At 42.5% G+C, this 27,968-nt stretch overlaps 1 protein-coding gene across 2 annotated transcripts in view; it reads right to left on the reverse strand.

Moving 5' to 3' along the window:
• Positions 1-27,968, reverse strand: part of TGFBR1 (transforming growth factor beta receptor 1) — a 46,896-nt gene that overhangs the window by 6,202 nt on the left and 12,726 nt on the right. Inside the window, exons 2-8 of one of the 2 annotated variants that reach the window (XM_004458569.5) lie at positions 21,567-21,812; positions 18,133-18,363; positions 11,970-12,200; positions 6,180-6,347; positions 4,336-4,492; positions 2,374-2,498; positions 1,147-1,277 (exon numbers count right to left, since the gene is read on the reverse strand). In XM_004458569.5, the coding sequence (XP_004458626.2) occupies positions 1,147-1,277; positions 2,374-2,498; positions 4,336-4,492; positions 6,180-6,347; positions 11,970-12,200; positions 18,133-18,363; positions 21,567-21,812 (1,289 nt within the window). Of the gene's footprint in view, positions 1-1,146; positions 1,278-2,373; positions 2,499-4,335; positions 4,493-6,179; positions 6,348-11,969; positions 12,201-18,132; positions 18,376-21,566; positions 21,813-27,968 lie in introns of both variants that reach the window. The other variant, XM_058302619.2, reaches the window with a different exon arrangement.

The raw sequence follows: 27,968 nt of genomic DNA on the forward strand, positions 1-27,968 counted from the left end.
TAGAAAACCCCAGACAAGTGGAAGACCGAATCAATGATAAATTCATAGAAATCTAACCAAGCCGAGAAAAAAAAACAAAAATGTCAGTGACAACGTAACAGTTACTGCAAATGGGATGTGTGCTCTTAATGTTCACTGCAAACTTTTCTTAGTGCTTGAAGGCCAGCTGTTTAAAAATACTCTGCTCTGATGACTGGGCGATGAATACGTCAAATCTGTACTTTGCAGTAGTCAGAATCAAGTTTTAAAAAGACAAAAAATCTGGCCCCACTTGCCTTTGTTAAACTATGTCACATGCACATGCTTTGCACACACTGGCCTGGATACCTGCTTTTGTTCGAAAGTACCTAAGAGTTCTCTGAGAAGTTCTATTGAATCCTACATTATTTTAAGGTATAAAATCAACTACCAAAGTGACCAGTTATCTATTCCCCATGAGCTACACAACTTCAAATCTGGATAACAGCCTTGCCCCACAACAATTATAACATGTAGTGGCTAACAATTAAGGATAGGGTAAATAAAATTTGTCACACTAATTCTTAAATCAAGAACGAAGTAAACATTTCTGAAACCTTTGGTCAAGAGATGCTCAGACACTGCTGGAAAGCATTTTCCCCAAAATTCTGGTAAATGGTCATAAGGGCAATCTGATGAGTAAGATGCAAAATCATCGGAACCATCTTTGCAATCATCTTATCTAAGTCCCTCACTGTAAAAAAAAATGGATGTTAAGCCCCAGAGAACTGGAGTGATTTGCCCGAAGAAAGACCCTGAAATGGTAGCCATGCTGGTCAGAATACAGGCTCCTGACTCCACCCATCCCTGCTCCCACTGTGCAGAAGGACCCGACCGAAGGGAGGAATCGTTTAAAGAGCAGGTGCCTCAGCTCACGTGGTAAAACTAACACTGTTCTGATACATCGATAACCACTGGGAATGCTCTGTGGCCCTTTCAACGTGCTTAAAATTGGTCAATATGAAAACCACATTATTCTGTTATTACTTATTGGCTTAAATGCCATGGAATCAAAAGAACAAGGAATTCTTGGGTCTGTTTTCCTTTTTAAAGACGAAAGTAGCAAATTTCCATTTATTAAGCAGCAGCAGTGTAGAAAATTGTGTTGTATCCAAAAGAAATACTCACTTCACAGCTCTGCCATCTGTTAGGAATATTTGGCCTTAACTTCTGTTCACAAACAACTTTCCTCATTTCTTCAACTGATGGATCAGAAGGTACAAGATCATAATAAGGCAGCTGGTAATCTTCGTGAATTCCTGTATTGGTAAAAATTAATCAATTAGGTTCTATTTTGACAAATTTATTCAGTTAATGCCAAACCATTCCCTGACACGAAGAAGCACCCTTGGCAAGTCTTAGGACACGGTCTCATCATTTGAGGAGGTGAGGGGATTGACACCTGCCTCCACCTTCATCCCTCCCGCCCCTCAGTAGGTACCAGACCTGCCCACAACCGGAAACCAATTGGTGCCAAGATTATTTTAACGACGGCTGTTCTGAGCCGTGACGACAAGACTGACATGTCCCTCAGAATGCTGCTGTGCAGCCCAGGAGGGATTTTATTCTGTGAGCATTCAGCTTCTCACCTCTAAGGACACCAGCCCCATCACTGAGATGTGCCTCCCGCAGGGCAAGCCTGAGATGCCAGCCCTTCCTCTACCTGCAACTGCCCCAATGCAGGGCACACCTCCTCTCACTGCCAAGCATGGGCCCTAAAACACTGTGTCACGAGTGAGCACCCGGAAGCACTCCATCCAAAACTAAATCGAAAAGTGAAAACAAACATCCTTTCAAATGTTAGATGTAATGTACCAAGATTAAAAAGAATTCCTTTCTTCCACTGAAATGACTAACATGATACCTCCCACTCACTGCAAGGGTAGAGAAGGAGCCAAGACGCCCACCTCTAACACTGTATCCCAAGGTGAACAAGTCTCAGACAGCTCCCGAGGAATAAAATGAGGTCCCTGAGGGAGGACCAAGAAGTTGGAGAAAACAGCCACAATCTCAAGGGGAAAAAAATCAGTGTGACTCAAGTACATGCTAGAAACAGCTTCTTTAGGTACCTCTCAAGCTATCATCTGTTTTAATAATGATATTCCAAGATAACAAGGGGTTAGGGTCTGATGCTTCCTAAGATTCAAGTGGAAACAGAAAAACTATACCCAAGAATAAGGCTGTTCATTTACGCGTCATGCCATTTTCCCTCCCTACAGACTTTAGCGCCTTCATTTCCTGTGGCACTCTTAGTGATCACCTGGAGAATATAATTTCACTCAGTAAAAAATACAGAAATTCTTGAAGGACTTCTGTTATGACAAACTGTAAGACAGGGAAGGGGGAGCAATTTACCACCAATGGAACATCGTCGAGCTATTTCCCAGAATACTAAGCCCATTGCATAGATGTCAGCACGCTTGAAGGATTCAAAGTGTTTCATATTTATGGAATCATCTAGAACTTCAGGGGCCATGTACCTAAAAGAGAAGTTAACAATTATTTTATGGAATGGTGGCCATATTATTTTTGAACTGTTTCATAAGTTTTCTTTTACTGCTGAGGATAAAAGAAAAGAAATAAATATTAATTTTAAAACTTTTTACCCCCTTAAGCATATTTCTTCTGTTTTAAAAATAGTATTCAGGGAACAGGATGTGGCTCAAGCAGTTGAGTGCCTGCTTCCCACATGGAAAGTCCCGGGTTCAGTTCCCAGTACTTCTTAAGAATAAAAGGGCAAAAAACAAGCAAACGAATGAAAAAACCAACTCAGGGCAGCTGATGTGGCTTAGTGGTTGAGCACCAGCTTCCCACATTTGAGTCCTGGGTCAATTCTACTGGCCCTGGAATCTCAATTCTTCTAATTATAACAAATTAGAAAGAAATTTTTTGTAACAAAGTGAGAAAGAATCTCATTCTTTCTAATTATAACAAATTTCCCAAAGTATATAAAGCACAAAGTGAAAAATCATCCTATTAGTACCACACAGTGTCAGCATATTGAGGAACATCCTTTCAGACATCGCTCTATAAACTCATCTATACATACAATATTAGATTCAAAAAATATTAAATATCCACACTGGTTTACAAATTAATGATACCAACTAAAACCCAAGAAAAGGTGAAAGAGCAGTTTAATGCTATGTTGCATTATGCTCTCAGTTTCTAGTAAAAGACACACATAACCCATGAGACTGTCACACATATCCTCATGTATGCCACCTGAAGTGCCATGTAGGTGCAGGAGTCACATAAAACAGGCAGACAGGAGGGCAGTGACATACCTACTCCAGGGAACAAGATATTTGGTAAAAATGAATGTCAGTCATCACACTGACGCCACACTGGAGGGCTCCTGCAGCCCAGGCTCTTAAACCGCCTTAGGTCTCCGGTTTTACAGCCCCTACGCTAAGGTGGCAGGATCAGGACCCAAAGGACCTGCAGCGACCACTCTCCTAGACCCCTACATTAGTCACGATTTCTCAGAGTTCCAGCTGAATCCGGAAATCACAAATTAAATTTGGATACACCAAAGTGCTGGCCCCGTCCAAGGCCAGGGCCGTAGTTTTGAAGAAGCGTGGCAGAATGCTGATGCAGGCAGCTGGGTACCTCAGCGGGAGGGCCCAGGTTCAACCTCAGCTCTTCAGCATACCGTCCGTCGGAAGGCGCCCACGTTCCTTTCCCTCTACAAGGAGGGTTCCTCCCCTGTGAATTGTGGCTCATGAATCTACCTAGCTAGGTGCTTTTGAGGATTCACAGATTCAACAAACATTTACTGAGGACCTACCATATGTGTGGTACTGTGATGGGCGCTGTGAATACAAGGCTGCGATGAAGCAGCTTGCAAATCAACAGAATACACACAAACGGAAGGACAGTTACAAAAACAGTATGGTGAGTGCCTCAACGGTCCAAGGTCAAAGTGCCAAGAGAGCCCTTGGGAGGGACAGCAAGCTGTCTTGAGGATCAGCAAAGACCTCTTAGGAGGAAGAAAGGGTGAGGGTGAGTTAGGGAAACGGCAGGGGAAGTATGCTCGAGGATGCAGCACATGAAGGCTCTCAGGAGAGTGACAGCATGTCTTCAGGAACTGCACAGCAATCGCGGAGGGCTACTATAGTTAACAGAATGGATAAGAATATTTCCTGGAAGGACCTCCTTTCATCAGCAGGCAAGCCCATGAGCTCATCTGCCTGTGGGCCAGCTAATAAAGTATAAGAGTGAGTCTTAAAAAAGATATGCATATAAAAATCAGAGGGGGGAAGAAAAAGAGGCTTATTTCAGAAGATATTAAATATTATTCAGTCACAATTTTACCTTTTCGTCCCCACTCTGTGGTTTGGAGCAATATCAATAGTGTCTGTGGCTGAATCATGTCTTACTGCCAGTCCTAAGTCTGCAATACAGCAAGTTCCATTCTTCTTTACCAAGATATTCTTTGATTTCAAATCTCTATGAGCAATGGCTGGTTTTCCTGGAGAACCAAAAATTAAACATGATTAAGACCAATTACAACTCTCACCTTCAGCTTCCAACCTCTCCTTCTTCCCAGGATGAAAGCTTTCCAGCCTACCTCATCCACAACACCTGGCCATTGCCAAGCTCAACCTCAAATGAAGCATTATACCAAAAGTCACTGAAATTATACTTCTTTAAAGAAAATAGGGACAATGAGGTGATCCTACCTACAAATGATGTTCGAAAAACTTAAACAACCCAAAGCCTGGGGGATGGCAGGTGAGGGTGGCATTTGTTTTAGGGTGCCCTAAGAATTACATGCAGGAAACCTAGTCAACAAGTGAAAGTCCCAGCCCAGGAACCAAGCATCGAGATCACTGCCCTTTCCTAACAACTGGAATATGTTTGGTATTAAATCTATTTCCTTTAATACAAACCATTAGAAAAGTGCTGTTAAAAAGTATTCTTAGAATGTGGAAAGATTGGAACCCTCATACAATGCTGGTGGGAAAGTAAAATGGTGCAACCGCTTTGGAACAGTCTAGCAGTTCCTCAAACAGTTAAACACACTTACCATGTGAACCAGCAATTCCCCACCTAAGACAAGTGAAAACACGCCCACAAAAACTGGTATGCAGATAGTCACAGCAGCATTATTCATAATAGGCAAAAAGTGGAAACGACCCAAATGCAAAACTGATGGATAAATAAATGTCCATCCACACAAGGAAGCCCCGGAAAGGAGTGGAGTTCTGACACATGCAAGGACGTGGATTAACCTTGTACACATGGTAAGTGAAAGAAGCTAGTCATGAAAGACCACATATTACATACATCCTTTTCTATGAAATGCCTAAAATTAAAAAACCTTTAAAGATATAAATAGATTAGTGGTTGTCTAAGCCTGGGGATTTTGGGGGGAAGTGGGAAGTGACTTGCTTAACAGGTATGGGGTTTCTTCTTGGGGTGATGAAAATGTTATAAAAAGTGATGGTTGCACAACTCTATGAGCATACTAAAAAATCACTGAATTGTACAATTTAAGTGGGTAAATTATAGGACATGAATTATATCTCAATAAAGCTGTTATAATAAAAATAACCACAACAGCAACAGCACTGGCTAAGCTGTGAAACCACACAGGCAGTAAAGTAGGCACGGGGGAGCCACCAGGTATCAAGGGGACGACACCTGCCAGAGCAGAGGTATGATATCCCACATCTTAGGCGCATAAATGCCACAGCAGAAAAATTTCTTAACTAGGAGTTATTATTTAATTTTCAACTGTAAAACTATTTCAGTCTTCTTATCTTAGGGTCCAAATACAGTTATCACATGACCAGAAACCATTTGTATAGCACATCGCTATTTATAAAACATTTCCACATTTCATTTGATACTACACATAAATACCATCTCTTAGACTTGAACTCTAAAGCTCAGATCCCCCATGAAACACAAGTAGACTGAATGCTACTTTTAAGAACTGGCAAAAATATCAGTGCCATTATAGTGACGGGATACTCTCTAGACAAGTTCCCAGGTTCCTAGCTTCATCTGAGATTTTAAACAGATAAAATGTCCTTGTCTAAACACTCATTTTACATATCTCCAATTAGGATGATTTCTTGCTAAAACTTTCTCAATGGATGTTATATTCGTAGAATTAAATGCCTAAATAATATGACTGCTAAAAAAGTTACCTTGGGTACCAACAATCTCCATGTGGAGATGGGCAAGTCCGCTGGCTGTGGACAGAGCCAGTTTGATCATTCCTTCCACAGTAACTGTGTATCTGTTCAAGTAATCAAAAAGAGATCCATGCTCATGATAATCTGACACCAACCAGAGCTGAGTCCATGTACCATTGTCTGAAAAACAGAAAAACAATGTTGCACTTGGGTTGTAGAACATTTATGACTTCTTTATTCAAAGGTTATAAAGTTTGGTGATCATTGCTCTCTCTCAACCCTGAACCACACAGCTCCAGGCGACAGATGTCACCTTAGACTTGTAGGGGTTTCCCTCAGATTTTCTCCTTATGCTTACAGGTGTTTCCCTCAGACTTTCTCCTTACATGTACAGGTGCTTCCTTCAGATTTTCTCCTTATGCGTGTAGGTATTGCCTTCAAATGTTCTTTTTATACCCGTAGATACGTATTTCCTTTAGATTTTCCTGTATTTTCAGTTTCTTATACTTTTCAAGATACTTTTTCATATATGTCCTGTAGATCCACATAGTAACCTCCCTACTCTTGAGCTCAGGCAAGGATGAGTAGTCCCATTCAAGAGAACAAGAGTCCTAGTTTGGAGAGGGTGGCCTTCTTAAGCCGATGCAGATGGCCAGCGGCCGAACTGGGCTCTTTAGTGCCTAGAACATTGCCTGGTTCCAGGTAGGTGCTCAGTGGTTGTTTCTGGAAAGAGGGAAGGAGAAAAAGAAGGAAGGAAGCAGGGAGGGAAGGAAGGAAATGGCAGGTATCTAGAGCATAGTGTGGCCACAGTGGGAATGGAAGAGTATGGGACAAAACCAAAAATGTTATTTAAATGGAAAAACAACAAGTTTCAGTGACAGACTATGTACACAGTTCACAAAGAAAATCAGACAAGGTAATTGTGATTCCAAGGTTTTCTAGCTTAGAAAATGGTAAAAACAGTGGTGCCACTGACACATAGGGAAGCTGAAATGGGAACTGAAACATCAGAGGGAGAAGCAAAGAGGGCTGAAGCCAGTTTTAGACAAGGTGATACTGAACTTGGCAACTAGGCACGTGGGTCCTACAGTTGGTCTGTAAGCTGACACATGAACCTCAGATGTGTTCCCGCAGGAATAGTGGTAAAGATTCTGCCTAGGCTGGTCCATAAAAGCCTAGTCAACCTCAAAGGAGCTGAAAACCCCTAGGTTTAATGAACCCAGAAAGAAAAAAAGAAGCATTACAACAATATTAGGCGGCAGTATGATTTCGAAGAAGACACACACTGAGTCATTCTGACCCTGCTTGGGGTCCAGGGCCCGGGGTTACAGACTGTGCGACCTCAGGGGAAGCACACGCCTCCTCTCCCGCCTCACCCTGCAAGGCTGTCAGGTTTAAAATGTAGGGAACCAGATTTGAAAGTGTCAAGTATAGTGCTGGGCAAGTAAGAGTTTCAAATGCACCATTTTCTTCCCTACAGATGGTTAAACAAAAGAAGCAGCATCAAGTTAAACTTTGAAGGCTATTATTTGAAGATAAGCAGCTCTAATTAGAAGTGATTAAGAAAGATGGGAACTTTTCAGAAGACTGGGGAGGGGATTTCTGGTAACTTTCAAAAGTACTAAAGACCATGTTACTAGTTCTTTATAAACGGATGCACTTTTTGTTGTCCTCGCACCCCTAGCTTTATTTGCACGCTTATTAACTATGACTGAATTCTGAAAGGTCCACAAATATAAGAAATAAATAGGAACAGAGGCAGAGGGAAGGAGATTTTCTAGAGGTAACCGACAGGACTGGCAGAAGGGAGAAGGTTATTTAAGAGGCCATGCACAGAGAGAGGACTACTTGAGGGGATTAACCAAATCAGGAGGAGGAAGATAAAGGCAAAGGGAAGGGGGTGGAGGGCTGAGTTCCAAGCAAAGCCCATTAACCCCCGACTGGGACGAAAGGTGGGGATGGGGAGAGCCAGCAGGGCCAGCCAGTTCCCATGGTGACCAGCAGATGACAGCACTGCCTCACTGCTGCTTGAACAAAAATGAAGAGAGATTTCAGGATTCAGCAGCACCTGGAACATGCCTGAAACAGGGCCTGGGTGATTTGTTTAAGCCTCAAAATATGGATTTGAGTGTCACCACCACTGACAGTTAAACAGTGAACTCCAATGAACGTAAGTTCTTTAAGGGAATAATTGTTATTTGTAGAATTAGAGCTTTCTGAGGGTTCAGTAAGAAGAATAAGAGTTCCAGAAAGCAAACACAGTTATTAAGAAATAAGAATAGGGAAGCAGATGTGGCTCAAGCAATTGGGCTCCCAGCTACCATATGGGAGGTCCAGGGTTCAATTCCTGGGTCCTCCTGGTGAAGGCAAGCTGGCCTGTGCGCAAACTGGCCCACATGGAGTGCTGACCTGTGTGGTGTTGCGGCCCGTGTGGGGAGCTGGCACAGCAAGATGATGCAACGAAAACAGACACAGAGGAGAGACGATAAGAGACGCAGCAGACCAGGGAGCTGAGGTGGTGCAAGAGATTGAGCACCTCTCTCCCACTCCAGAAGGTCCCAGGATTGGTTCCTGGTGCTGCCTAAAGAGAAGACAAGCAGACACAGAAGAATGCACAGTGAATGGACACAAAAGAGCAGACAATGAGTGCAAAAACCATGCCGGGGGCGCGGGGGCAGGTGTAAATAAATCTTAAAAAAAAGAAAGAAGAATAAACAAGGAAAGTCCAGGATCACAGACCATAATAAAGAAAAGTTGTTTTAAGAGTTGGGACAGAAGCTAAACGGTTTTGAATGTAAAAGAAAATAAGTAAGGATTTTGTCCAACTATGATCACTGCCCAAGTATGTCATGTCTAGCACTGTCCTTAACATGTTACAGAAAACAAACATACAGAAGTTAAGAGACACTGGGAATTTAACCAGCAAATCCAGAATGTAGAAAGCTCTACAGGACAAACAACCCAGTTTAAACATAAAATTCAAGTGGGAAAAAAAGACAGAGTGGGGGGGCCTGGAGATTTTAAGGACTTAAAAGAAATACCAATCAAATGCAATGTGTGGCCTTTGAATCCTAATTTGAATAACCAATTGTTTAAAGAGAAACAAAAAACTCAACAATAAAAAAAAAAAACCTGAAGAGACAAATGAAAAAATTTTAACCTGACTTTGTATTTAAGGACATCTAAAATATTGACAATGAGGGGAGTGCATGTGGTTCAAGTGTTTGAGCACCTGCTTCCCACACGGGAGGTCCTGGGGTCGGTTCCCAGTGCCTCCTGAAAATAAAACTAAAACAAACAACAATGAAACAAAAGAAAAAAAACCAACTCAGGGAAGGCAATGTAGCTCAGTGGTTGAGTGCTAGCTTCCCACCTACGAGGTCCCTGCGTTCAGTCCCTGGCCCTGGTACCTCAAAAGAAAAAGAAAAAATAAATTGACAGTGATAGTGTGGGTATGTTTTATAAAAAAGGTTCATCATTTAGAAATACAAATCTAAAATGCTTATCAATGAAAAGATGTTATTTGCAAATAAGATATATATGTGTGTATATATATATATAAACATATATAATAGTCCAGTTGGGGGCCAAGAGTCAGTGGGATTAGTGATCAAATACAATTGGCAGGGAGCTGATAACTGTTGAATCAACTCATTGGTGACGAGGTACATTATACTATTTTCTAGGTTTCTATATATCGGAAATTTTCTATATAACATGCTTGTTGTAAATACATTTGAAAATAGAAACAAAAAGGAAAATCACAAAAATTACCCAGAATCACCAACTAAAGATAAGCACTGTTAATATTTTGAAGAAATAAAAACTGTTGCAGAAATTAATAGGAGAGAAGAGAAGGAAACATGAGGACAACAGTTCTGGACAAGTCGAAAAAGCTAATAATTGCCTTTCTAAAGAAACAGGGAAGCTGGGAAATATGTCTGCTTTGGGGGAGGTCTGCTGAGGATTGAGCTCTGGATGAATATAAGAAGTGATGTACCACTCAGGGCCACCATCAGTCCACCCCATCCATCACTGCCCCTTGCTGTCACAGAAGCGATAAACAGGAATGAGATAAAAGGCACCACAGGAATTCAACCAGCAGATGCAGATCGTGGGAAGCTCGACAGGCCAGTGGAGGCGCCGTGTGGGGCACAGGGTGTGGGCTGCTCCCTAGGGGTGCAGGCTGCAGAGGGGCACAAGTTTTTGACCAAAGCCGACCAGTGGGAAAGGTGGCATAATATTAACCGAAGCCCAAAGCAGGTGACGCGTGGGTCTGCAACCACTCCTCTCCACTACCACAGCTTCCTGCCTGCTTCAGCATCTGCTCTGCCCCGAGGCTGCAGACGCCCCAGCCACAGCAGCAGTATCTCCATGTGGTTACAGATGGAAAGTCCTGCAGAAACCATTTCTCTGATTAACTGAGAATTCTTAAGAGACTAATCTCAATGATATTTAGTCTTCCAATTCATGAACATGGAATATCCTTCCATTTATTTAGGTCTTCTTTGATTTCTTTTAGCAATGTTTTACATTCTCAGATTTATTCCCAGATATTTGATTGTTTTAGTTGCTATTATAAGGGAATTTTTTTCTTGACTTCTTTTTCTGATTGTTCCTTACCAGTGCACAGAAACACTACTGACTTTTGGCTTTTGATCTTGTATCCCATGACTTCGCTGAATTCATTTATTAGCTCTAGTAGTTTGATGTGGATTATTTTTAGGATTTTCAGATCATGTCATCTCCAAATAGGGAAAGTTTTACTTCAACAGATATTTACACATTAATGTTCACAGAGGCATTTTTCACAATTGACAAAAGATGGAAGCAACCCGAATGTCCATCAACTGATGAATGGATAAATAAAATGTGGTATATACACATAAATGGAATATTATTTATCCATAAAAAGGAATGAAGTTCTGATACAGGTGACAACATGAACTTGAAGATATCATGTTGAGTAAAATAAGCCCAGACATAAAAGGACAAATATTGTATGATCTCACTGATACGAAATTATTAGAATAAGCAAGCCCATAGAGTGAGAATACAGGCTACCAGGAGCTGAGGTGGGGATGAAGCACAGAGACTTAATGCTAAACTGTACAGTTTCTATTTGGGATGATGGAAAAGTTTCGGTAATGGATGGTAGTGATGGTAGCACAACACTGTTAACATAATTAATAGCACTGAATTATATATTTGAATATGGTAAAAGGAGGGACATTTTAGGTTGCATATGTTACTAGAATAAAATTTTTAGAAAATTATAAGTCTATGGGGTGGGGGAATTAATCTGCTTAGCCCCTGATGACTTAGAACACAGATTACATTGAGCAGTGATTTTTACACCCCTGTAAATAAGGTCACAAGTACAGATGGAAATGCCCTGCTGGTCAGGAAAGGTTAAAAAGAAACAGGTATCTGAGCTCTATCCTAACTCACAATTCTGAGCAACCAGAGCTTATAAATTTTTTCCTATAACTATACTTGATAACCAATGGCCCAGAACTAAAATAATAAAGGCACATGATTTGGGTTTTTGTGTGTTTTTTTTTTTTTAAGTTATTTACATTAAATAAAATAGAGACTTAGGAACATGTTGTTAAATGTCAGGAAAATCTTTCAAAAATTCCTTTTTCTAAAGGTTTCTAACATATTGTCGACCTAATGGGTCTGATCTATATGAAAAACATCTATTTCTCATCAAATCTGACAAAGTTTAGGAGCCATTTACATAAAGGGACTTAAATATTTTACTACATTCAACATAAGGAAAAAACAAAGATGACTGACCTTTATTGTCTGCTGCTATGAAACCAAGGATGTTTTCATGACGTAACATTACAGTCTGATAAATCTCTGCCTCGCGGAACCATGAACGTTCTTCCCTAGAGGAGAATATTTTGACAGCAACTTCTTCTCCCCGCCACTTTCCCCTCCACACTTCTCCAAACCGACCTTTGCCAATGCTTTCTTGTAACACAATCGTTCTTGCAATTGTTCTCTGAACGAGCAATGGTAAACCTAAAGATAAAGACAAGCAGTATTCACCACAAATCATCAACGTTGTGTGTTTCGAACACCATGGCCAGCTCAACATCTAAGGAACTTGCGATCTAGTTGGGCAGAGACTACATGTGCAACAAAATGATTAGCAGGCAAATAATATAATAAGTACAGTAAAATAATCTGGAAAGTCCTGCAGAGAGGGTCAAGGTAGGCTCTGTAAAGTAACTAGAATTTAGACTATTCTTTGCAGAAAGAACAAGACCAAAGGGCAAGAGGAAGAGGCAAAGAGGCTGGGGAGGAGATGATAATATGCACTCAAGGAAAAGGAGGCAATGAGCCGCCATACGTGTGTGCAGAGTGGCAAGTGGGGTAAGCAGAGAGGATGTGTGAGGTCAGGCAGCAGAAGAGGAAACAAGCTCTCCCCAAAACACAAAGACATGGATGCCAGACTTAAGAGGACAAGGTCAGCAGTAGGTAAAAGGCGAACCACTACAGATTTCTGAAAAGGGGCCATGAGTGACAGTGGGGGTGGGAGGTAAAAGAATCTTATTTTAGACAGAGCAACCTGCTAACAGTGTTACTGATGGGAGGAGAAAGTGTATGCACGTAAGAAAGAAGTAAATTCTGACCTAACTTAAAAAAAAAAAAATCACAGAAAGCATTTCAAGGCCCCCAATCTACCTGTTAGGACCCGACCACCCAGGAAGCACGAGTCTCTTAAGGAACAATGTCAACGACTTGCCTGGATAAGGAGGAACTGGTGCATTTTTACCAACTGAACTTGTCATGCTCTAAAATAGCTACTTCTAAATATTACCAAACATTTCATTTACAAAAAAGTATTTAAGAACTACCAATGGTAGTTAAGTGATACCACACTAAGTACCATTCTAATTCACTTAAAACTATGTCCCCTATCCACTAAGGAATTGTCATCTTAAATTAGCCTGACACTAACAAATAAAATACCAATTATGCAATCTATGTACAAACAAGGTGCATTGTTTTTAATCTATATTCAAAGCTGCTTGCTGGATCAAATGAGCCCAATGGTATTATAGTTAATGAAATTACCACTCTTTGGTTGCCTGAGGTGAAATGCTTATAAATCTAAATGTTGCTTTTAAAGTTATCCTTTCATCTTTAAGTTTCTCATTGGTACTTTCCTCTCCTTGATCAACCTCCCCACCTCCTACAAAGTAATTAATAGTCTAATTAGAAACAATTGTTTTCATGTTAATAAGGCGCTGGCTAAAGTAACTGTGGGAAATCTTTACTTAAATCAAGGCATGCCCCTCTCGATATAGAGGTGGAGTGGACATAACCATCCCAGGGTTCACAGGATGGAGGAATAGAGTATGGATTAGAGTACACGCTCTGATATTTCACTATGGAACTATTGTGATTAGTAATGGAAGAAATTGTAGCACTGATGTGGAGAAAGTGGCCACGGTAGCTGCTGAGGGTAGAGAAAGGGCGAGCATTTCAGACAATAGAGAGAGCTGTAGTCCCTGCATCTAAAATGCATATAACATGGATTTCTACCTATTTGCTTCATGTCTACTCTTAAAACGGTAAACAAATGGGGAGGAGGATGTAGCTCAAACAATTGGGCTCCTGTCTACCATATAGGAGATCCAGGTTTTGATGCCCAGGGCATCCTGGGGAAGGCAAGCTGGCTCATGTAGTGAGCTGGCCTGTGTGGAGTGCTCCCACGCGTAGCAGTGCTGGCCCATGCGGAGAACTGGTGCAGCAAGATGATGCAACAAAAAGAGACACAGAGAAGAGGCAGTAAGAGACACAGCAGGCCAGGGAGCCGAGGTGGCGAAGAGAATGATCTCCTCTCTCCCACTCTGAAGGTCCCAGGAACCGCCTAATGAGAATACAAGCAGACACACAGAACACACAGTGAATGGACACAGAGAGAAGACGGGGGGTGGAGGGGTAAATCTTTAAAAAAAAAAAAAAAAAGGTAAACAAATGTACTCAATCAGAAGTCAACTGTCACCGCAGGGCAGATTCTCTGCATCTTCTAGCTGGGTTTGTCCCCTGAGGCCTGACACAGGTCCCTGGGCCAGGTGGTACATGGGCAACAGGAAAGGGCTCCCAGGGAGGGACCAAATGATCTGCAGCCACCCTGATTTTTTTGGCGGCTTTGGTCCTTGGTTGGCATAATTGTGGTCCAGCGTAACTTCCAGAATGAGCCAAATTTCCTTTGGACTCACTCAGAATCAATGGAAATCCCCAGGGAAGCCCAAAAACCCTTCTCTCCACCACCACCGCCCAAAGGCTTTCAGAGTTTCAGGACTATGGCTGCTCCATCTCAATGCCTGCACCATCGCCTCCCCGGTCCCAGGAGTCCCCCAGGCTGTCTCAGAAAGCCTGTATGTGTCCTAGCAGTCACGGACAGAACTCACGGATTCAGCCTATCTGCCTAACTCTATAGAAGACTTCAGGCCAGGAAACGGGTTTCCTCACATTTAAATGAATGAACAGATGTGCACACATCTCAACACATATTCATGTCCTTAAAATAGACATTTGCCATTATATGAACTTTGTATATTAATCAAAATGATTTCATGCTTCAGTCATATTCTTTCATGAGCACAACTACAGGTTAACATTCCTTTAATGTCATATGATCATAAAAAAATAGGGAAATCTTCATTAGATACATTTTCAAATCTTCATTTTTATCCATGGATTTGGCCCTTTTCAAATGATAGTATATCTCATTTAAAAGTCCTAACTACTGAGTATTATTACCAACAATATCCATTCCAAATTACTGACAAGGCAAGAGAAGCCCATGGTTTAGCCATAGTGATAGAGAAATCAGTGCAAAAGTTTGGACTGGAATCCAGATCTCTTGATTCCTACCCAGCATCACATTCAACAATGTAAGGGACAGAGTGTTCTTCGTAGCCTTCCAAACCACACGCACGACATGCCAAAAGGTAACTCTCCTGCAGTTTCAACAGGAAGCACTGCTCTGCCGAAACCCGCTTTGGGGGATGATTTTGACAATTAGCCAGCCTGTTTTTGACCCCCAAAATTCAATAAACAGAACCGAGAAAGGCAAACATCTATGGGCCATAGATCTACAAAGCTATATTAAATAACAAGCTGGTTAGACTTCTTTCTGAAGGGAGAAAAGAATTCATTAGTTCAATAAAAAAACCAGGTCTGTGTTGAAGATAGCAATTTAGAATGTTAAAAAAGCAAATAACCTTGACAACTCCCAACACATTTTCTGTCACACCTACTTTCCACTACAAAAACAAAGCTGCTAAACAATTCTGAACACCATGGATAGCAATTTAAAGACAGATCCTTTCAATGTCTTTGAGTTTCAGTCCCACCAAATATGAGAATAATTGACCTTATCCTGTCTACCTCACAAAGTTATGAGAGCCAAATGGGATTATGTTTTAGTTTCCCTCCTGCTAAAAAAAATACCATATGAATAGCTGGCCTACCGCTTTCAGAGGCTAGAACACCTGTTTCCTCCCGGGGCAGGTGTCTCCTGGCCAGCAGTCTTCGGGGTGCCTGGCTTTTCTGTCACAGGGCAAAGCACATGGTAGCGTCTTCTTTCTCCTCCGGGTTTTGCTGGCTTCTGCATATTCTCCTGGCTTCTTTCCCTGTGGCCTTCTCTATGAAGATGAAGACCCATCCTGACTCAGTTGGGCCCCATCGGAGATTACTGAAGTCACCTCAACAAAAGGTGCTAGTTACAATGGGTCCACACATGCAATAATGGATTAAGAATAGTTTTCCAAGCTACCACAGTTAGCCTGCTAGACCCCAAAAAAGATAGGTGTGGCCCATCCTAGGGCAAAATGCCTCTGTCTGAAAACAAATGATCTGCTTCCAGTATACAAAAAGGTGTGACCGGCATAGGATAGACACTCTCATTCCAGAAGGGAGACATTCAGTACTCACGGGTCTCAAACAAGTCTGAGCCTCAGCAGGGCACACTCCACGGTATTCAAGGTCTGACTGTCACCTGTGGATGATGTGCTGTCAGGAACACTGGGTTGAGGGGCTTCCCCTCTCCAAGCATCAGAATGGGGGCCAGGCTCTTGGGGGACGCCTGGGCACTGGCCCTACTGACTTCGAGCACTAGGGAGGCAGCACTCTTCCTGAGCAACGGGTCCGAGATCTACCCTCTCCAAGCACAGGGGTGGACCTGCCCTTTCCACACAGGTGGGAGGGCCTGCTCTCTCAGCCACGAGAGATCTTTTCAGTCCAGACCTGTGCTTTCAAGGTTTTGTCCTTGAAGTCATTCTTCCTTCAATTCATCTCTTCTCTGTCCCTTTCAGTCCAGGTTGGCAGTGGTGGTGTTCATAGAAATTCTGCAAAAACCTCGTCAGCTCTGTGTGTAGTTCAAGATGCCAAACCATCAGGCAATAAAACTTTCCATAGACCCTTCCCAGCTAACCGCATTTCCCATCCTGACATGCCCTGAAACGGCTGACTGGTCCCACGTTCCGCCACACACTCTTTAGCAAAGGGCTGTAAAATGGTTAGGCCCTCATGTGGAGCCCTGTTCTCTGGGAACTCACCTCCGGATGCTCAAGAGTTTCCTGACAGAGCAGCTTCTGGCCCTAGTCTCAGAGCACCCTATCTGGGTAGGCTGAGGATTCTCCAAAATTATTAACTGCTGGTTTTCTTGTGCTTAACCATTTAATCCTCAGTTTAACTCCTTCGCCGCTCATTTCACTATAAGTTGCAAGAAGAACCAGAATACACCTTCCACATTTAGCCTGGACATGTCACATAAATATCACGTTCATCGCCTTCAAGTTCTGCCTTCCAGCCAACATCAGAACTTAATTGTTCCAAGTTCTTGGCCATGATGTAACACGAATTGGGCCTGCTAATTTCTAAGGAACAGTTACCATTTCTTTCTGAGGCCTCATCAGAAATACCTTTAGCATTTGTATGTCTAACAACATTCCATTCATGATGAACGATATATTCTCTAAGATATTACAAACTTTCTCTACAGCTCTCGCTCTTTTTTTTTTGAGGTTCAGGGGCCAGGGATTGATGTGGGAGGCCGGTGCTCCACCACTGAGCCACATAAGCTCCCGGTGTTTCCATTTGTTTGCTTGTTACTTGTTTTTCTGCTTTTAAGAGACATTAGGAACTGAACTTGGGACCTCCCATGTGGGAAGCAGGTGCTCAACTGCTTGAGCCACATCCATTCCTACATTTTGGAGCCTTCACAATTCTTCCAGCTTCCACCCATTACCCAACTCCAAAGTTGTTTCCACATTTTTAGTATTTGCAATAGCAATAAACCACTTTCCAGGACCAAGAATCATTTTAGTTTCCTCACTGCTAAAACAAATACTATACAGAGGGTTGGCTTAACAACAGGAATTTATTGGCTCAGGGCTTCAAAGTTCAGAATGCCTGCTTCCTCCTTGGGTCAGTATCTTCTGGCTGGCTATCTTTGGGGTTCCTGGCTTTTCTGACGCGAGGTCACGCACACGGCAGTGTCTCCTCTCCTCCGGTACTCCTGTGGCGTCTCTCCCAGTGGCCTTCTCTATCAGGCCTCCAGCAATAGGACTAAGACCCATCCTGACTCAGGTGGGCCACACCTGAGATTCCTGAAATCGCCTCATCAAAAGGTCCTACTTACAATGGGTTCACACCCTTAGGAATGGATTAAGAACATGCTTTCCTGGGGTATACAGATTATATAGGTGAAATGCTTTGAAATTTATACAAATGTGAAGTTGATTTATGACTGTCTATATTGAACTAGCCCCAGTTTGATAGAGCTCAAGCTTAAAGACCTTTATTAGGCTCAAATCTGAAACACTGGTCACACTAACCCAAGTTTTAACAAAACTAAGCCAAATAACTTAGCCAACTAATAAAATAAATGCAAACTTTAAAGACTTCCTAGGAAAAAGGAAAAGCATTACACTACCTGATCCAGAGCCCGATGTTGTCATATCGTAAATTAAATCCTTTAACGTAGTGCCCTCTGAAATGAAAGGGCGATCTAATGAAGGATCCTCTTCATTTGGAACTCGATGGTGAAAGCCGGTACGATTGTGGCAGATATAGACCATCAACATGAGCGAGATGCAGACAAAACAGACTGGTCCGGCAATGACAGCTGCCAGTTCAACGGGACCAAGGCCAGAGGGTGGCTTTACTGAAAAAGAGCCTCAAGTGAAATAAACATAATCAACAACAAAAGCACTGTAGATGGCATCCTCATTTTCCTAATCCTCCATATTTTCTGCAGTTGGCCACTGCCACCACTTCATCATTGCACCTCCTTAGAGCAGTTCTTACAGCCAAGTCTAGGCAAACCCAGAACAAGTGAGTCATCCAGGCTTCTCCCATGGGCCTCCTTGGATAATCACCAGCTCTGTCAACATCCCTTTAGACTTCCCTTGTTCTTTGATCATCATCTAAATCACAAGGCCGGCCATCACCACCACTCCAGGATATCCCCATTAATCAGCCTCAGGTCACTAAATAACAACAATCTGGAACCACTCCCATTAACATCCCCTTAAACATTTTTTTTTTAAGTATTTTTGGCTTGTCTTCTTATCCCAAGCCCAGTAAATGCTCACAGAAGGAAAAAAAAAATTAAATACAGATGGGCAAAAAGTAAAAATAAAAATTATACAATCTCACCACCCCAGTGCATAACATAACATAGATCTTTTTTTTCTTATTTCTCTCCCCTCCCCCCACCGTTGTCTGCTCTTTGTGTCCATTCACTGTTTTCTTCTCTGTCTGTTGTATTCTCACTAGGCAGCTCTGGGAACCTATCCTGGGACCTTCCGGAGTGGGAAAGAGGTGATCATTCTCTCGCTTCACCTCAGCTCCCTAGTTCACTGCATCTCATATTGTCTCTTCTCTGTGTCTCTTTTTTGTTGTGTCAGCTCTCCATGTGGGCAGCACCACTCCTGGGCAGTCTATTCTCCTGCACGGGGCTGCACTCCTTGCGTGGGGGACACTCCTTGAGCGGGAGACACCCCTGTGCAGGGCAATACTCCTTGCACATGGCAGCACTCCACGTGGGCCAGCAGGCCCTGGGTATCAAACCCTGGACCTCCTATATGGTAGGTGGAAGCTCTATCCATTGAGCCACATCTGCTTCCCATAATCTTGATTTTTAATAGAGTTCATGTGTATATACTTTTAGTCTATTGTAACCAGCCAGACTGGACTTTCAATTCCAGATCATTTATTTTCATATAAATAATCTTAATAACTAACATTTTGCATTGTTTCAGAAACACATTAATTACCATTACTTTGGCATTCACCCTAAGCATGGCTGTTTTACCACCATTTCTTTAATATCACATCTTTCCCATTCTTGAAATTTTTATTTGGATTGACTCCTATCATAGGCCCTTGTATAGCCTGTATACTCAATTGTCTAAAGATGTCTGTTGCTTTTTGCATATCACAAATAGCTTGACTTATTACAAGGTTTTTTGGGTGACAATCAATACATGATATGCCACTGCCTCCTGGAATTTAACAAAGCAAAAAATCTGGACTTTTCCTTCCTACAGGTAACCAGAATTTTCTTGTGCTTGAATGTTTATAAGATTTTTTTTCTTTATTCTTGAAATTGATAAATTTCTTCTGCATATGTATTTGCGTCTTTTTTATTAAAACACTTTTTTCATTAAAAGCCCGATATCCTCTCTTCTGCCTGCTTTTTTGTCTTTTCCTGAAATTCTTATAATAAGCATATTGGATCATCTAGCTCTGTCTTCTATATCCCTAATTTGCTCACCAACTGTCATTTTCTCTGAATTATAACACAATTTCTCAAGTTTGTCTTGCCTTAAGCTTGTTTCAAGTTTGACTATAAAATTACAGCCTGCTGTTCACTATCAATATTGCATTTTTTAAAATATTCATCAATTGTGCTTTTCATCTGAAAGTGATCCTCAACAGTGGGATGTTCTCATTTCATAGTGAACAACTGAAAACAGGCCTTGGGCTATCTGAAAGCTTTTCCCTCCTATAAGATACGCTTACTCCATGGAGTGATATCTACTCTGACTGACCCAGTTCAGTCCCCTCTTTCTGAACCACTGAATCTTTTCATTCGGCATATTTTTGCTATTTGCTTTCCCTGGAGCTGAGAACAGGGGTGGGGGTGGGGAGTTAGGTTTCTCCGACATTAGAAGTGAAGTGAGTTCTGCGAGTCTCTGTTCAGATTTCTCAGGCTCAGGCAATGGAAATGGAAAATCCTGGAATGATCACTTTCTATGCCATATTAGACTTGCAGATGCCTTCATAAGAAAGAAATCACAGTCTACCAGAGCCTCGCCAAGGGCAGCTTCACCATCATGCTGAAGACTGACTCTTCTTCCCAGGCTGCTCTCACTTCAGCTGGTGCAGTCTCCCTTCCACCACAGGCAGGGCTGGCCCTTCTCCTCGGAGTAATGCAGCGCTTCCTACTTCAGTTAGCAAGACATCTGGACCAGCTCTGAGTGCAAAGGGAGCTCTGAAGCCAGGTGCTTCTTAGAGAAGCAGCAAGGGTTTGCCCATGGCCTAACCTCACTCCCATGCCCTCAGCTTCCGCTACTGTGGGATGCTGCCAGGTCCTTCCACTCACTGCTCTCTCCTATTGTAGATCAACTCTTCACTAGTCTGTTGTCATCTGTACTAAAAACTGCAGAAGCTCCTTACAAGTGTTGGCATGAAGGTGATATTCTTCCATTAATTCTGCTAGCATTAATACCTGTTTCCCCCATTTTCCTCTTCCTTTGAATTTTTGTAGTACAAGTTGGAGGCTATGAAGAGTTAAATACAGAACCTTAAAATTAATCTCATCATGTCAGTATATGAAAACTTCAAATTCTTGGCTCTAACAGTACATTTTAAAATGTAAATTTTGCCTGAAGGACCAAAAACCTAAAACTCATATATAATAATTTATACATAAAGGTCATAAGGCAAGGTGAATTTACAAAATGAACGCACCTGGACAGTTTATCCAGTGCTGCTCTCAATCGCTGTCCATTAAGAAGGTGCTGATTGCTTTGAAAAGTAAGAGCATGCCTTTCAAATTTACGTTGAGGACAAAGTGAGGATCCTGGTGACACGTGGCTATAGAGGGCTTTGTCAGAATTCTCTTTTCAGAGACTGACTTTTTAGGTGTAACAGACCTCAGAGAGAGTCTATCCTGGAAGCACCTTCTCACACAGCACACATCCAGGAGTCAGGTTCTAGGCCATTCTCACAACTCTGCAACTACCGATATGCTGAACATGCTGGCCAGATGATGTCTAAGATCCCCGGGAGTTCTAAAACCACAGGCAGGCCTCAAAGCTTTTCTACAGTATCAAGAAAAAAAAATCTTACACAACTTACCAGCAGTTGGGAGCTCTATTTTATTGCAATGGTCCTGATTGCAGCAATACGTTGTAGTAACAGACCCAGTTTTTGAAGAGGGTGCACATACAAATGGCCTGTCTCGAGGAATTAGGTCGATTTCAGCTATACACATGCTGTTGTGTATAACTTTGTCTGTGGTCTCTGTGACAGAGACAAAGCAGAGCCCATCTGTCACACATGTGTAATTGTCTTTTGTACAGAGGTGGCAGAAACACTGTAACGCTGGAAGAAAACAAGATTCTATTTTAAAAAGACTTCCAAGGTTAAGAGTTTGAAATTATCCAATATTCACTGTACATTTCTAATCCCATTATAATTATACAATTTCTGTATACTGCTAAAAAGCAAAATTCACCATTGTACTTAGAAGCTCTGAAATCTGTTGAGAACCATGTTAGGAGCCCAAATAATAGGGCAACATTTGGACCCAGGTTGTTTTCTAAAAATGTTCTACTTCCAAGTATAGATACTTTTTGTTTATTACACACAATTTCATCGAGGCAAGGCAAGCATTTGCCATCCCATTCGAAACAAAGCCACAGACTATGATCATTCAGTCTCTCCCACTGGGGAACGAGGTGTGAAAACACTACTTCCGATACACTGTCGTTTGGAAATGGCTTTTGGTGGATTGATAGTAATGGAGTATGGAAACAGATTCACATTGAGCCAGACATTCTCTTTTCCCCTTGGTGAACACCTCAAGGACATGCATCTTCCAGCTAGGATCGCGGAACTCTCCCAGCAAAGCCAATCTGCACCAGCAACAATATGCTACATCCGCACAAGCCACGTGGCTACATAACTGCCAGGAGGAACACGAGCTCTTGTGCCCGAGGGTCCACACAATCTTCCTGGCTCAACTCCAAGTATGACCTCATCGGGCAGTCTTCCTCTAATTATCACAACACCCTCCACACCCCAGCCATGCTCTCCAAAGCACACACACAAAGATACCAGTATGGTAAGCATCACGATGTTTGTCTCTTCTCCCTTATGAAATAATAAGGAACTTGCAGCCAGAGACCGTGTTAATCATCTCTGTAAATCCCCCATCTAGCACCATGCCCAGCACATAACAGGATTCAAGAAACTTACTGACTGAATGCTAGAGTGGGTGCTTACATTTCACTTTGGTTGCAAAGCACAAGTATGTCCTTACATCCAATCAAACTCTCCAGCTGCTCCCTGGCAAGGGAAAAGGAAGAGTCCAGGAATGTGGAATGGTATCTATGATGAGACCAGGCAGCTCTACACTAGCTACAGAAGGAGAGGCGGGGCAGACAGCTAGATTGCAGCTCCAGGGACAGCTAACCTGCCACGTGGGACGGGGCTACCTTAGGAGGCCAGTGCTGCTCAAACCACACACCACTGTTAAGAAGGGCTTCTCTTTAGGACTCACCCTTGGCCTGCTCTGGGAAAATGAGCTCTGAGGCCCTGGAATGATCCACCTGATGAGTGTTTTTGTATGCCTGAGGTCTTAGGCCACGTGGTACAAATTTGATCAGATAGTTTATGCTAACAATGTGCTTTACGGGAAATGCCTGTTTTTGCTCTGAGCAGCTGCATTCTCAGTAGCTGAGGTCAGTCACATAGACACTGCAGGCCTACAATGGCTGACCACCAATAAAAACCCTGGACATGAAGACTTGGTGGGGAGGGCGTCCCTGTTCAACAGCACTTCTCGTTGCTGCTAAAGAGAATTAAGCACATCTGTATGAAAGACTCTTCTGGAAGAAGATCCCTGGAAGCTTGTGCCTGCTTCCCCCTGGACTGTGTCCCATGTGCCTTTGCCCTTTGCAGATTTTAATCTGCATCCTTCTGCCATCATAAACTGTAACCATGAGTATAATAGCTGTTCTGGATCTTGTGAGTCCTTCTAGCACTCAACATGCCTAAAGGTGGCTTGGGGGACCCCTGACTCATTTGCTAAACTCAAACTCAGGAACACCAGGTCCTCCTCAGGCAGTGGCTTCCTGGATGCTTATTTTAATTTGCACACCTGGTGATTATCTTTACAAACCAGTTTACGGTTACCATTATTTTTTTTTCTTTCATCGTAGATGGTTCAGTGATGTGATCTGACCCCTTTCAAGCACACAGGGGACAGGGAGAGCACAGGAAAGAGATCCAATCATGATCTACTATTAAAGGCCTGTTAAGGAGACCATCGTTACTCACGGTGAGCTTTGGTGTTGACTTGGGGTGCCCTGGGTATAATGTCCTAAGGACTGGCTTAAGAGGTACATGAATCCCATGAAACTGCAGGCCAAACATTACATGTACAAGCATTTTACAGAACCACAGAGGGGTCTGTGATTCACAGACTAAACCCACCACCACGTGACACTGTCGTCATTCTCTCCTAAGCCCTCTCCTCATGATTACTCAGTAAGCCAAGGTTTACTAAGCACTCATTCTATCAGTTTCTCTATACAAAGGTCAGTAACCAGTCCTGGCCCTTGAAGAGCCCTGCTGTCCAGCGAAGGGCAACATTAGAACTCAATGTGGTAGGGAGCAGATGTGGCTCAAAGGGGTTGAGCACCTGCTTCCCACATGGGAGGTCCCAGGTCCGGCTCCCAGTGCCTCCTATAAAAAAAAACAAATGACAAGCATAACAAACGAAAGAGCCAACTCAGGGGAGCCAAGACCGCTCAGTGGTTGAGCTCTGGGTTCAATCCCCGGCTCCCAGTACTTAAAAAAAAGTGGTAGTGCTGTATGTTAAAAAAAAAAAAATACTGCCAGGAATACTCCCCTATTTCTAAGACCTTCAAGGCGCCCCTGAAGTATGTGCGATAAGGGCTAAACACCTCACAGCACGGGTGAGATTTTTCCACCGGTTCCACACACTACAAATGCTCTCCGGGGCCACGGGCAACTCACCATTTTGGTGACTGCGTCTTTTGTGACCTTGCTCTGTACACAGGATACTAATCTGCCCTCATTTAAACATACTCTTCCTTGTCTGCCCCTCCTCCTTTTGAATCCAACTCAAACAAGATTCTTTCCATGATGTGCTCCACACCTCTTCCCTTACCTTAAAGACAACTGGTAGCTCCTCTCAATATGTTCCCTCTGTGCATACCTTCCGGATAGTACAATGAATCTGTTTCTACTTAAGTGTCTCTCATTATCTATGAAGGGCCAAGTTTTTATGCTTTGTTTTTCCCATCTTTGAATCCTATACCCCTAGAGAGTGAAAACAAAATATTTGCTAAAGCATTGTTTCCCAAACAGAAAGTCACAAGTACACTGGGAGAGTAAGGGGAATCTAAGAGTGGCTTACAAGAATTTTTTTTTTAAAGATTTATTTATTAATTTAATCCCCCCCTCCCCTGGTTGTCTGTTCTCTGTGTCTATTTGCTGCATCTTGTTTCTTTGTCCGCTTCTGTTGTTGTCAGCGGTACAGGAAGTGTGGGCAGCTCCATTCCTGGGCAGGCTGCACTCTCTTTCGCGCTGGGCGGCTTTCCTTACGGGCGCACTCCTTGCGCGTGGGGCTCCCCTACGCAGGGGACACTCCTTCGTGGCAGGGCACTCCTTGCGCGCATCAGCACTGTGCATGGGCCAGCTCCACATGGGTCAAGGAGGCCCGGGGTTTGAACTGCAGACCTCCCATGTGGTAGACGGATGCTCTAACCACTGGGCCAAGTCCATTTCCCTACAAGAATTTTTAAAATACTCTCATTTAGAAGATACTCTAAAAACAATGATAAACACGCTGCATCATGAATAACCATGGTCTAAACAGATACCATCACTAGCTTTTTCACTGCTGCTTCTTCAGATCTCCTTCAGGCCAACTGTCCTCATGGCACACAATTCAAGCAGAAGTTGCATAGTTAAGTTATTAAAATAGTGAAAAATACAGGGATCTTGACTCATCAGAGGAGATGGAAATATAGGCATGATATATTCAAAAGACAATAGCTAAATAGCAAATACCTTATATGTGCTACAAGCATTATTTCAGTCCAGACTTTGTAGCACAATTTGCAAAAGTTCACGTGCAATAAATGTGGTTGTAAATATGTACTCTTTTCCATTCCTACTTCTAGCAGTAATCGGTTTAGAAGACCATTTAATGAATATCCAATAATGTCATAATATAAGGTTAACATTATCTTCGCGTGAACAAGACAAGTAACATCTCACTAAAACTGTATTTGAGGAACGCCTGCTGGCAGAGGGAGAGTACCCACACAATTTCTTTTTCTGCATGCACTTCAGCCTTGAAATCTGACATCTCTCTCTCCATTGCCCACCTTCCTGCAATCCAGAACTCTATCGGTAAACGCCCCTTTGAAACACTAGGGATGCCCTTCTGGCAATGTTCTCTCCTAGATTTTTTAGGATCTGAGACACAGTCACATACCTTCCATGACACTGCACTTCCTGGATTTCCTTCTGCACTCAGCCCTCTGCCTCATCGCAGATCTACAGTTCCACACTTGTCCTGGCCTTTCATTGATGCTCCAGACTTTCTGGGAAACACTCTGCCTGGCTGATCCAGTAGGTCAAAACTGAATACAGCATCATCCTAAGCAGGGCTTCCCCAACACTTCCATTCCTCTCTGGCACCTGGGATTGCAAGACTCTTGCAGGGCCTCCTAGGTCATTCTTGCTGAGACAGCTCAGCAGAAAAAAGGCAAGCAGGGGGTGTAGATTCCCCTCACCAAGTCTGAACTACAGTCTTCACTGCTTCTGACCTTCCCCCTGCCCACTGGAGCACGCTACAAGTATGCACCGCCAGGCAGGTCAAGGAGCTCACAGACACGACGCCCTCTGTTCAATCTGCTTAGCTTCAGCTAAAGCAGATCACACCACTGTTGGCAAAGGTGAAGGTAAAAGCTAGAAGCTGTAACAAATCCCTCTAGGGATGAATGTCAATGCTTGTTACCCTCCCACCTCTTCCCCCACTCAGAGCAATCTGCCTTCCCCTGTCCTCTCCACTCCCAACGCCATGTCCCACTGGACTTCCGAGGAGGCTCTCCTCTTTCCTCTTCTGCCCCTCCCCACTCTGGGGAAAAGCACACCACATGGTTTCTCTTCCTTTTCATGCTGCTCCGCTCTGTTAGACAAGCCTAAAAGCCTGACCACCAGCTCCCTGCAACCCAAGGCCCCAGCTCTAGTTCCTCAAAGCACCCTGTATCCTTCTCAACTCAACTCTCTTGGGTTACCTTGCAGCAGTAAGGTCAAAGTAAGACTGACAAATACAGACTGTCCACACAACATAAAGTAAATTTTCCTCTAGTCCTGATATCTTATCACCTATTTAGAGTTTAAGAATAAAAGTCTGGCTTTCCAGATTTTCCTTTCTCCAGATGAATTTCACTTAACACCCACCACCTTCCAAACACCTAAGTAGCATCCTTTATAAAATCATTACCTCATCTTGGGAGAATGAGGGTCACTCCTAAATTCTCAGTCACTGTTTTGCTCATAAAACCTCCATTTTCCAGTTTTCTAGGTACCATGGAATTAGTTAATATAATGTTCACTGATAACAAAGAAAAGAATGGGCTACCTAAATGGCAAGATGAGTTAAAAGAGACCATTAGTACAAAGACCTTCATTTAGGTACAAAATAAACTGCACAAGTACGGGATAAAGATCTACTTTGCAGATTTGGGAAACTGATTTAACAACAGATTTAAAAAGGGTTGATAGTATTTACTGTTAACTTTATCCAGGGCAGTAATGGGTACAAAATCTCACATAATGTCCAATTTTTGTCACTTAAACTTTGTCATAGAATTAAAGCTGGAACCAGAAGCCTCTACTCATTTTATGTCCTGAGGTAGACTGAGTTTTAAGATGTATTAAGTGAAAAACAGTGCAAAACAGTGTATTTGCCAAGGTAACATTTGTGTTACAAGCAATGCATACGCATATTGGCTTGTATACTTCAGAAAGCATCTCCTCGGAAGGCTGGGTGAGAGGAAACTTTTCACCATATATCCGTTTGTACTTTTTAACTTTTGAAAACTGTGAGTATATGATACATATTGAGAGTTATAAAAAAAACTTTTAGATGCATCTCCATGTGCCATTCCTTCTCTCTATGCTCTCTTCAAAACTCCAACTCAGCATATTTATCCTAAGGAGAATGGCCACTTCATGCCAATTTCAAAACTTTATGTTCTTTCTGGAAAATGACGTGATGAGATTTAGTAAGAATCTTTACAAAGTTTATACCTTTTACTCCGGTAATTCTACTTCTTAGAATTTAGTCTAAGGAAACAGGATATGAGAACAAAGATATAAGCACACAGATGTTAATTACCATATTTCATGCTTGAAAACAACCTACATATATATGACAATGGGACAATGATGGACTCAATTATGATGTAATCATAAATAAAATATTATAGAGCA

This window comes from Dasypus novemcinctus, chromosome 8, assembly GCF_030445035.2.
Source record: "Dasypus novemcinctus isolate mDasNov1 chromosome 8, mDasNov1.1.hap2, whole genome shotgun sequence".
Taxonomy (NCBI): domain Eukaryota; kingdom Metazoa; phylum Chordata; class Mammalia; order Cingulata; family Dasypodidae; genus Dasypus; species Dasypus novemcinctus.